The 12,991-nt window shown below is 31.4% G+C and overlaps 1 protein-coding gene across 1 annotated transcript; it reads left to right on the forward strand.

The window, feature by feature from the left end:
- The first annotated feature begins 10,976 nt into the window (after window positions 1–10,976).
- LOC122583719 (flavonol 3-sulfotransferase-like) lies at window positions 10,977–12,017 on the forward strand. Its single transcript, XM_043756095.1, has one exon. It carries the CDS (start codon window positions 10,977–10,979, stop codon window positions 12,015–12,017), a length of 1,041 nt encoding a protein of 346 aa, XP_043612030.1.
- The last annotated feature ends 974 nt before the right edge of the window (window positions 12,018–12,991 follow it).

The following is a 12,991-nucleotide window of genomic DNA, read 5'->3' on the forward strand; positions in this document are numbered from 1 at the left end:
CTTCTTTTATTTATTTATTATTTTTTTTATTATTATTTTTTTTAAGAGGAGAAAAGTAGAGCTTAATATATGAGGGGTGCAATCATAGCATTGTTGTAGCTTCTAATTTATAGACCTAAAAGAATGCAACGAGCTGATGAGGAAGTGATGATATACTTTTGAGAGAGGTCAAACTAATTGAAAAGTGTATCAAATAATAATAAAATAAAGGGATTGGTATCTTGTAATGTAACAAGTTTTGAAAGCATGTCTATAGTGGGAAATAACTAAAGTTGTGTATATTATATGTAAACAACTCGAAATTATGTTTAATGTATGTAAATTAAAAACATACGTGGCAACCATATATAGATGCCAATTGTTAAATTTTGATTGTTTTGGTACATTTTCTTACATATAATAAACATAACTTCGAGTTGTTTACATACAATACACACGATTTTTGTTATTTTATGCTATAAATATTCGTCCTAAATTTGTTACATTCCAAGATACTAATCCTAGTAAAAAATTTATGAAGAAAAAAAAAAAAACCATACGTCCATACATGTTGTTTTCTTAGGAAGAATAATTTTATCTTTTATCCTAAATTGAAATACAGCCATAAGTTTATTTTTCTTTTAGTAGTTGAGATTTTTTTTAGCAAAAAAAAAAAACACGTGTTTAAATACGCGCAAGATCGATTACATTTTTAAGTTGCATGCATCAATGCTAGCCGGTACAAAAAATATGCATCAATTGTTTAAAAGAATATGATATAATCTTAAATTGAAAATACCAATTATATTGTGCCATACTAATACAACAAATTATACAAATAGCTAGGTAGTGTATGAATAATATAATAGCTTTATTAATTAAGTAATATATGGTACTAATCACATTGTGTGAAATGCATGTGAAGCGAGGTTCCTTGTTTATAGAAGTAAATATTGTTTTGTTTGGTCAAGTTTTCAAATTATAAATCAATTTACGAGATTTCTATAATGTCTACGTGATCCACAAGGGTGTTTTTTTATATATCGAACTGAAGCTCAAAACCTATAGTTAAACTTCTAGTGAGAAAAACGTGCATGCTAGTGCTGATTGAAAAAAAGGTTACACTCTAATAAATTAATGATAAGACAAAATTAGCGTTGGCGTCACATATGACACGCGTACGTTGAGACGAGGAGACTGGTAGCTAGCGAACTTAATAGACTTATGATATGTAATTTTAATATTTATATTTATATTTATATATATATATACACTAGCATTGTACCCGCGCGATGCGGCGGTGGTCGTGACGACGACGGTGTGGTGGTGGAGGCGAGTGTTGGTGGTGGATGCGACGTCGAGTGCCGTAGATAATTCATATAAAAGTAATTGATTTAAAAGGTTAATGGAGATATTTTAGAAAAATAAAGGATTGATAGTGTAATTTAATTATTAATGTTAAGAGAATAGTGTATGTGAAAATATTTTAAAGGGTTGTAGCCTTGTAGGTGTAAATATTACATAGGAGGGCATTTTAGACATTTTTCTCATATAACTTTCAACATGGGGGGTATTTTCTTTAATATAGAGTATAGATATATATTAAAACAGTAAGAATCCTATCTATCTAAAACATTTGTTTAATCTAAAGCTAGCTTTAAACAATATCACATAAGATTTTATTATACGTGACATCTTCATATTTTTTTTTTAATAATATTTATCTTTTTTTTAAAAAAATTAAATGTATTTGAAATATTTAGAAAAAACTATGACTTACCTAATTTTCAAATGTTGAATAGAATTATTAAAATTTATTTATTTTAGGTAAAAATTTGTTTTTGTAACTAAAATTGAAAATCCCATAATTAATTGTACATTTGATCGATGTTACTTTGGGATTTTGTAAGGGAAAAATACATAAAAAGGTAACTTATTTACATAAAATTCTTAAAAAGGCGAACCTATTTAGTTTTCATTTATTTAAAGAATCCAGGTTTCATAAATTTTCTAATAAAGGGAATATCGTTAGTTTTTGACGTCAGACCTCCGTTAAATGCCACATCACCTTTCTTTATGAACCTCCTGAACTTCTGAACCCCTTCCTGTTCCTCTGAAAATACAATAGCCACGCCGGAAAAACTTTGACCTCCGATTACTCCCTCGTTCTTACGAATCAGGACCTGAAATCGGTTGCAACGTGTTCAGAAATTAATTTCGTACAAAACTTGACCAAAAGTAAGTTCGATCTCCTTCGCCAGAAAACTAGACAACTCGCCAGAAAATTTCAAATCACGATTACTCTCTCGTCTTTTCAAATTAGAACATGAAACCTGTTGCAATATACTCTAAATTCAATCTAGAACAAATCCAAACTAATTTTACAGTCCAAAAATGTTGCCTGAAATTTCGACAGCTCGCTGGAAGAACGAAGAACACACTAATACTCGATTTCGAGGTCTGAATATTAAAGTAATGCTTTCTGATCACAAAACCACAACGAATACAGATTCAATTTATCGATTTATGCACTTAATCACTCAAAAACAGAGGTGATAGAGTAGAATAAGGTGGAGATAGTGATGTAGTGGTGTCTGTCGGCAATTTTTCGACGATTCCTCGGCGGCGGCCTGTGGTGGTGTGACACTTAATAGAGACCTGGTGTCAAAAACTAACAATGTTCCCTTAATTAGGAAATTTATGAAAACTGAATCCTTTAAATAGATGAAAACTAAATAGGTTACCCTTTTTAGGAATTTTAGGTAAATAGGTTACTTTTTTGTGTATTTTTCCCATTTTATAATATGAACCTATGCATATTTTACATTAAAATAGATCTTTTATGTATCTAATCTTATATTTTATTAAAACAAATATTAGTTATCTTTTTGTGTATGTGGTTTGTTATGTTTTGTTTTTATGCTTCACAATCATTTATTAAAATCGATGAGTGACATTTATCATTTTGACATAGGACATATTGTTTAAAAGTATGTTATAATCGTTCCATGGTTCCTATGTATTTTATTTAAAAGTATGTTATAATCGTTCTCTATAATCTATGTAGCCGAGTCCAATTCAACTCATGTTGTTTAATGTTTTTGTTGACCGGTTTTGTCGCTAACCATAATATGAAAATACAAGGGTCACCGAATGACATAGTTGTATAAATTAATATAAAACACTTTTACTAATTATCAATGTCTACACGTAGATTATATTTTTTTATACGTATTTTGTTAACAATATTTTAACTATTCGCACATCGTGCGGGTAAAAGGCGTAGTTTTTCATATAAAAGAATTATATGTTCGAACCTTATGAGATTTTATCTCAAAAATGTTAATGGAGATAGTCTGATTAAAATACATACACTTGACTAAATATGGATTAGATTCAAAAACTACCCTGAAAAATGCAAGAATATTTATTTTGCACTTGAACTGGATTTTTTGTGTTTGGTTTTTGTACACCTTCTAACAAGCAAATTAATGGAGTAGAGAGATTTGAATTTGAGTAACATATGGTGGAATGATCACAATTTACAAAAATCGAACAAGGTATTTGTAGTCATATATGATTACACACTTTTACACCTTAGTACAACACACTCATCATTCATCAAACTCGATTGAATAAAAACGAAGATGAAAAAACGGGACCTTAGTACAACACACTTTTACACTTTTGTGTCCCGCTTTCTGAGTTTCATCAGACTTTCGGTAGGACATTGTATAGTATGTACAGTACTTGTAATATATATATGCTTTTTATATTGTAAATTTTGTACAAAATACATACTTTTACTACTACTTCCCAAGGAGAGGCCATTATAGACAGCGTTTTCATACTTCCATTCAAAGTTGCGGAACTAAAAAATCGAGATGTAAGGAGAGTTGTAACACCCCAAGATTTTAAGGTAAAAGAAATTAACCCCTTTTTATAGCTTTGACATTAAATTAATTTCCTAGTATTTTATTTTTAGATATGGGGTTAATTTAGTTGGAACTTTAGCGGATAGCGGGTATAATACCCACATTTTTAGAGATGGGTCGTGGCACCCATAGAAAATGTCAGCCACATCTCATTTTTCCACCTTTACACTTCATTTTGTTCTTCCAAAAATTTCTTCATGCAACCTTCTTCCATTCCTTTCAAAATCAAGGGTTAATTCTTCAATTCAAAGGAAAGGTTATCCATAATAATCATTATCATCATCAATTTCTATCAAGTAAATTTAAAAGCTAGGGTTTGGGTGGTGAAGGGTGGTGGCCGAAAATTAAGAAGAAAAAGGGAAGGATTTGTGGATTTAAAATCTCAAGTAATTGTCTTCCATTGTTGAGGTAATAAATTTCCCCAATCTAGCTTTGTCAATTCTCTTGAAAATTAGGGTTCATGAGTGAACCAATTTGGGGGTTTTACTAGAAAAATGATTTATGGTTAATTTTTCCCCAATTCCTTAGTTAACCTAGTTGTCATTGAGTTATATGATATGTTTGATTATGAAAATAATGAGTGCATGTGATAAATTTGAGTTCTTGAGAAAAGATGAGTTTTGACTAGTCATGGAATTGTTGATGAAAATGTTAGATTGAACTACCTAGTGTGTTTGTTAAAGAAAATGAAGCTCAATGACAAATGGGTTGGGTTTTGGGTTTAGAAAGGCTAGTGATTGAGTATGACTAGGTTGAATTAGTCAAGTTGTGAATGTAAGCTTATGCATTTTATGTGATGATCATATGTTGAAGCTTGTTGTGCATAATCGTTTTAGCTTTATTTTCCAAGTTGCGGAGGAGGTGAGTATTCTTGCATACCTTTATGTATACGTTGGGCCAATTACCATGAGATGTGAATGTTTCAAGCATGGTAATTGGTTCGGTGTTAAGCCCATGTGGGGCATTGTTTATGAGGCCTAAGAACCTCCGGGGTCTAAGAATCCCGATAGTTGATGTAACATGAGGCCTAAGAACCTCCGGGGCCTAAGAATCCCGATAGATATGATTTGTTATGATTGTTTAGCTTAAATGGATCCATATATGTGTTGTTAGTGTGCAAGGTGAATATGTAAATGTGACATGACGATGTCATAGGTTACATGTGAAAGTCCTTGTACTTTGCCCTCCTTCGTATCCATAGATGTATGCAAGTATATTCACTAAGCCTTTGCTTATATTTTAGTTGTTTACCCTTTTTATAGGTAGTTCCGGAAGAAGGAACTAGGATTGTTGATTTGAAAGTGTTGATTTAGAGCTTGAAGTGGTTGAAGTAAAGATTTGCAAGATTTGAAGGTATTTAGGTCATTCATGGATGAATGACAAGCCTTTGGGTTTAGAGGCTTAGTTATCCCTCTCCTTTTGGCTCTTGGTACATTTTGGGTTGATGGTCATATTTTGTTATATTATGTAAAAGATCAGGTGTAAAGCTTTTTAGAAAAGATGTAAAGTTGCACTTTGGGCGAAAATTGTGTCAAAATGGGTAAGATGACCCGTTTACTTGTAGAAACTTGGTTTGTATAAATGGATGGTATGGAGAGTTTTGGAAATGTAGTGTTAGTTGATTTATGTCAAAACTAAGTTGCTAATCAGTTGTCGGAAGCTCGGTTTTGAGAAAAAGGGGTCGAAAGTTGTTCAATGTGTCAAAAGTACGAAACCTGAAGAGGATGGCCTTTGTGCAGAGGACGGCTCTTGTGGACGGCCTCTGTAGGACACAAGAGCCGTGCTCCTCTGTAATTTTTACACTTTTTTTACCGAGGTTTCGTTTGATATTTCCGGGACCTGAAACTCATACAATAGACTTATATTAACATTTTAAGAAGGTTCAATTTGTCATTTTTCAAATTTGAGAACTTTGAATTTTGGCGAAAATTGGCCGTATTTTTTCTAAGTATAATTTAACTAATTTGCGTTTCTTTTCTTTTATGTTCATACTTTTGGGATTAAATTGAGTCGAGCCGTTTCAAGAGTGGGGTTTTTAAGATTCAAATATGGGTTAAGGTAAGTATTTGCCTTACCACTAAACTAATTTCTTGTTGGTAGAAAATTAAATATATATATATATACTATATAAAAATTATAAGCTCATGTTGAAAGTTTATAAAACTGGGATATGTGAATTGACCAAAATATCTTTAATGAATTAAATCATCATCAACTCTTAATATTAAATTACACCATTAATCCATTATATTATAATATATCTCTACTAACCCCTTTTAAATCAAAAACCTTTACATACGCCAATTAATGTCGTTACCACCATCGCCATCTGTCGCCGCCATCACACCACCGTAATCGTCGGCTCGCCGCCGCATTGCGCGGGTACCATGCTTGTAGTTTCAAACTTAAAAATAACATTTTTTTAACTTAAACATAAGGAAAATGTTAAACGAAGCCCTAAGAGCTTCACTTAACTTGCATAAAAAATTGTACAGTTTCATATTAAAAGTCCACCCCCTGAATTTTATGGTAATTAAGTGCACAACTATTTAATACACCTTAACGAAAGCCTTTACGACCTCATTTAGCAAAACCCCAAACGTAATAGTCTAGCTAGATACAATAAGATAATTCATTAAACCTTTAAAATAAAAGTTTGACTTTATATTGACCAGATCCGATACATCCAATTCTTGACCAATACACCTAGGTCTTTATCAAGTTGACCCGAGTATGTAATACTGGCCGTTTTTTAGTCCGAGTATGACAGACTTGGATCGTCACCTGACTGATACACGATCAGATTTTGAAAAACCGGCTGACTTTTACAACCCTGCTTCCGTCACAAAAATATAGTCAAAAAAATTTCAAATAAAATGATAAATGTGATAAATTTAATAGGCTTATAAACATATCAAAAATCTGATTATGATACAGCTAGCATGATAAATTAAAAAGTTGAGATTTTTAAGTATGTTTTTAACTCTATCAAATTAATCGTATGTATTATCAACTTTTATAAAAACTAAACAGATAATTTTAGCTAATCTACTGCCAAAATCATTATCAGCTTTAGGACCCAAGAAATCGATGTTACCAGTATTCAAAAAGTTGGATTCAAATTCATTCAACAAATTGTCTCTACTTTTTTATCATTCAATTCATGGATCAAAATATCAATTCAAATCTAATTATTTAGATCATATCTAGAAACTTTGTATTTTTTAGCTATACTATATTATAAAGCAGATCTCTCATGTTTACATTTTAAGTTTCAACATTTACTTTTCCAAAATGTTCATTCTATATTTACCTAATACCCCTTCTCTCTCCTCAAATCTCAACCAATCATTTGTTTTCTCTCTCCTCCATAAATCATTTATTCCTCCAATTCATTCAAAATCTTTTATCTCAAAAACCGTACATCGATAAATTATAAAAATTATATGAGTGTTCTTAAAATTTCATGCTCTTTCATTAGAGATGTCATTCGATATACTTTCGACGAATTTTTAAATCCGATGACGGAGCCCGTACGGCTAAGGCATTTGGCTATCACACTCTATGACCTATCACCCCCATCATCTCACCGCCGCAATGCGCGGGTACTTGCTCTCGTATATACTAAAAGAGAACCTTTAATTTTAAATTAAATAAATCAAGACCTTTCATTAATTTTCAATATTTAATATCCACCATTTAATCAACTTTGATTATATCATCTTTGACAAAACAATTAGTCATATACCTTTTCAGTCCCTCAACTTTAATAACTATGAGACTTTCGACATAGTAATATACAAACCATTGGCAATAAAAGTTATCAGTATAAATGGATATATATGTGTATATATATATATATATATTGGATACATAAGAAATGTATAAAACAAACTTATAGAAAGTGATATATTTGTACATGTGTGTGTTAGGAAGATATATGTTAATATAAGACAAAAAATAAAAACAACGTGAATTAAACCAAATTTATGAAAATATATTAGCAAGGGTTAATTATTTTAAGAATAACAAAAGCTCAACAACATGTCACAAATAGTGACGTTTTATTTACCAATGTTTCTTTAAATCAACCAAATGCTTACAACACCATTAATCTAAGGATGACAACGGACGAGATAAAATCTGTTATTCACCCGTTGGCGGATTGCGAGCGGAAGCAGGCGTATAAGTACAACCCAAAATTTGTTCCATTTGAGTCTCTCTTTGATGAAGGAGGCGTTAGAAAAATGAATAACTACGCTATGACTTCAATGAAGGAGATTAGATGTTTGTGGATCATATGCACAAAATCAGCTTCCACAAAACCAATACTATTCGTGTATCCAATTATTTTGAGGATACCATGAATCCTTATAAGTCAACTACTTCCACATTGGGCAACCTTTTTAGCTTTCAACTCAATGGAGAAAAACTAAAATATAATCATTTGTGACACTACATGGAAACTAAAATACACTTGTCGGGTGAATAAGAACAATGTCAAACCTTAGTCTTAAAAATTATATATACACTATGGTTAATTTATGAAAATAACTGGTTAATTGTGATTGTTCTTAATCTATTTATTATTGTGTCAGTTTTTATAACCTTTATGTATTTTTTATATTATTGTGTTAACTTTTTATATGTATAAAGACAATTTTTTTTTTATAGGTTTTTCCCTCGTTTCATGCGGGATATAATCTAGTAATGTAGAATACCAAACATGTTCTTACACATAAGATCATAGTTTTGTTTTAATTTTAAATATTACACAAAATTATTATGTTTTAGAAAAATAATTAACTATTCTTTAACACACGCATAAAATATTGTCATTTATTACTAGTTTAGTATTAAAAACTACACTTGTTAACCATATACTTATAATAAAGTGAAATCACTTTTTTCAATTATTTTCAAAATGATACACATAACAAGTTAGTGTAGACAATGTTATAATAGTCTAATGACCGCCCCTTGCCTTGAAAAAATTCACACGCGCCAGCTTTCCCAAAATTAAGGAGGATCTGATGCTTATTGCTCACATAAACATCCGACCTATACTATAAGTTGTCGTGGTGAGATAAAGTATAAGAATCAGAAGATTTTGGGTTCAAATCTCACAAAGAAGGTTTTTTTAGATATATTGAGTTTTCTTCTGAATTGAGATATGGACATTATTGTCTAGCTCGATATTGATCGATTGGTTCCACTCGAGACACCATGATAATTCAGTTGTTTGTCAATGATTCAAATTTGTCGTTAAAACATATCAAAAATCATGTAACATTTTTTGCTATTAGACCTTCTATGAAAATAATCATAAGAATTATCAATGGAATAACCGAATAAGTAACCTATCATATTTTGCGAGCTATATCCGCCTCCCAGATTAATTTTATTTGGGCTTAGGATATGTATTTTTGATAATTATCATACAAACTGGGCTAGATATGTATATTTGACAAGTAGCTTACGGATTTTATCTATACGCACCATGTTCTGAGACAAACAGCATTTAACAGACTAGCCCAACGGCCAACACTCGGCCCACACTATATCTTTTGTGGCATAATCCTCTGATTCCTCTCTATATTATTTCTTATTCATAAAATCTTTTTTATTTGGGCGTCAGCCTGTTATTTTTTGTTTTATATTTTATTTTGAATAATTTTTTTAAATAAAGTAGTTCTTTCGTCTGCATGTTTTTCTATAAAAGTTCTTTTATATGTTATTTTCTTTTAAATCCATTCTACATGAACTTTTTTTTTTATGAGACTGTTGTTAATGACTTAATTACAACAATGTGTATGATATGCGGATCTAAATCTAATCATCTATCATATTACGGTAAAATTACTTGCTTTTCAATTTTGTATGAGAATGTAACCCATTTAGAGAAACTAGACCTCATTTATAGCCTACATGTGTAAATCGTATGAATCACACGGGTTAGATATAGGGTAAAAATTAGTTCAGCTTGTTTATTTAGCTATTTATTTATTTACTAGCTAGCTAGTTTGATATGTTACCAATACTAAATCGCAATCTTTAATTACCTCATTATTTTTTCATGTTGCACTCTTTCTATGTGACCGAAGTATCAGCGCATAACAGGAACACAATAAGAACATGTTTACTCGCTAGTAATTATTCAATTACATATATATGGTTAGCTAAAAATTCTGTAATATGTTGTATCATTGGTAATTTTATTACAATATCAAGAATGAGATTTATGCTCATTACTTCAATTAATATGAAATTTCTACTCCAGCATTCTTCCTATTTTGTCTTTAATTAATTAATACTAATTTAACCAACCACTAGAATACTTAAATTCTATAAGAAAAATATGATGATGGGGATATCTAAGATAGTGAGAGAATTGATTGTGATGTATAGACCATGGATGGTGATGATAACGCTCATATGGTGGTCGACGACAATAGCTTTGCCTTTATGGAGAGAGATTGGCAAGTATCTAACGCGTTGGGGACTTGACTTGTGGGTGCGGCTCGAGCTAATGATTCTCAAGTACGAAATGGAAAGCATTAGTGCAACTTATGTTGTTCCATATGACTACTACAAGGTGATGGCTAGAGACGCAAAATGGCAATTGTGAAACACTGTATGTACACAATGAGACGAGTGGATTTAAAACCTCTCTTCTCTTGACGTAACTCTTATTTTATTGGTTGATACCTTTTCAAGTGGCTTTTAATAGACAAATACTTATGTTCAAGAAAAAAAAATATCATTGAACATTACCAACAAAAAATATTTAATATATATCTAGTTGCTATGCGCGTGTATTATGACTTAACATACAAATAAACTTCTAATAATTTGTCGTGCAAGTAGCCCAACACCTAACACAAGTTTTGACGGAATATTCGTTATTTGTAATGTATAGAAGAAATATTAAATTTAAATAAGTAAAGGTAGTTACAAAAAAATTTTCAAATATAATTAGTCAATGACTTGCAAAGCTAAAAAATATATATACATTGAACACAATTACACAAATAAAGCTTTTTTGATTCTCATCATTTCATTATGTTGTCACCTATTGCCTTCTATTCACCCATAGCAATTGCCACAGAAGATGAAGAAAAAGCACGAAAGGCAAAAATGTCGATCATCATTGAGCGATATAAGGACAGAGTCTCGGTCCTTCATAAGCACAAGACATGGAACAACACTCATGTGTACAAGTATGAGGGTTTTTGGTATCACCGAGGCTTTTGGTATCAATCGAATGCCAGCTTCTCTATTGAAGCGGTTATGGCATCCCAAGATGGTTTCCAAGCTCAACCAACCGATGTTTTCTTGGCAAGTCATCCAAAATCCGGCACAACATGGCTAAAGGCCCTTGCCTTTGCTATTGCAAACAGAACAAAGTTTAATTTTGGTCCAAACCACCCATTGCGTACCATTTGCCCACATGATTGTGTCCCTTTCATTGAGTCTGAGGCGTTCTTAAACAACCCTTCCTACGCCAATGGCCTCATGGCCACTCATATTCCTTATACTTCTTTGCCCAAATCCATCATTAGTTGTGGTTGTCGGATTGTTTATATATGTAGAGATCCTAAAGATGTGCTCATTTCTTCTTGGCACTTTATGAACAAGTTGATAGGCAACGAATCTACTCCAATAAAACTGGAAGATGCATTTGAGTATTTTAGTAAAGGTATTATTACAAATGGATCTTTTTGGGATAATGTGGTAGGATATCGGAAGGCTAGTCTTGAAAGACGTGGTCGACCAGACACGGTGTTGTTCTTGGTCTACGAGGAAATGAAAAAGGATCCAAAGAATGAGGTAAAGAAATTGGCCAAGTTCATAGGTCACCCTTTTACAAAAGAGGAGGAAGCTAAACGAGTCGTGGAAGAAATAATAGAGCTATGTAGTTTTGAGAAGCTAAGCAATGCGAGTACTAATGCAAACGATGAAAGGGAGGACACACTATCGAATGAAATATTCTTTAGAAAAGGCATAGTTGGAGATTCAGTCAATCATCTTACGCCTGAAATGATCCAGATTTTGGATAGAATAACTAGACAAAAATATGAAGGTTTAGATATCCCAATTTAAGAAAATGAATAATCTACGTCACTCATGATTGATCAAAAAACGACATTCCTCGTGTGTAACTATAATGTGTTATTTGCCATCGTTTCACTTATTTGTTCATTTGTTTGTTTTCAACAAATATAATTTGCAATACAAAGTTCAATTGTATATATTTGGAAAATATCATCTTAAAGAATGTAAATTATTATGAAATACTTGTGTACTATATATATGTAAGTTGTTTGACCAATGTATCTCACCATCTGTAAATTACTTTCGATAAAAACTCTGCATGTCACTATATGTATGTCCTTTGACCAATGTGTTCATGACATTCATTTTTGTGGTTAAATTCTACAACATAAATATGTAATTCTATCTTTTCATTTTCATTTTTGGTTTTATAAGCCTAAATATTTAATTAAAATTTATATTTGACATTCGATCTCGTAAAAGTAAATAACTCCATATTGTGTAGTGCACCATCAAAAAAGTAAAAAGAATTTACAAATACTTTGTGTAGTGCACCATCAAAAAGAATTTATTCAAAAAAAAAAAAAAAGTAAAAAGAATACTACAGTAGTACAGTATATAGTAGATGGACTTCTTTTTCATACAGGAATCCTAAGCCATTATGCTGTTAGGCCCAATAAGTTTTACAAATACTTTTAGGTAGAGGTGCAACAATCGGTTAATCGGTTCGATTATTTATTATTAATAATCAAAATCGGCTTTTATTAAAAAAAATAAATAACCGATTACGGTTAACCTATGCCGATTAATAACCGGTTATTACATGGAAAAACCTCAACCGATCTAATCGATTTCGGTTTATAGAAACCGGTTAACCGGTATAGGTTAACTGAAAATCAATTTTTATTAACTGATACGTGCAAACCTGAAGCAAACCAGACAGCAATCAAGCAAAATTGGACAGAAAGAAGATAGAAATTACAAGCATTATTAATACTTACATGTTTTAGAACCTGAATTGG

Source organism: Erigeron canadensis, chromosome 9 (assembly GCF_010389155.1).
Source record: "Erigeron canadensis isolate Cc75 chromosome 9, C_canadensis_v1, whole genome shotgun sequence".
NCBI classification, from domain to species: domain Eukaryota; kingdom Viridiplantae; phylum Streptophyta; class Magnoliopsida; order Asterales; family Asteraceae; genus Erigeron; species Erigeron canadensis.

Bases quoted from the DNA above. Each gene is read 5' to 3' on its own strand.
- LOC122583719 (XM_043756095.1), top strand. From the start codon at position 10,977: ATGTTGTCACCTATTGCCTTCTATTCACCCATAGCAATTGCCACAGAA.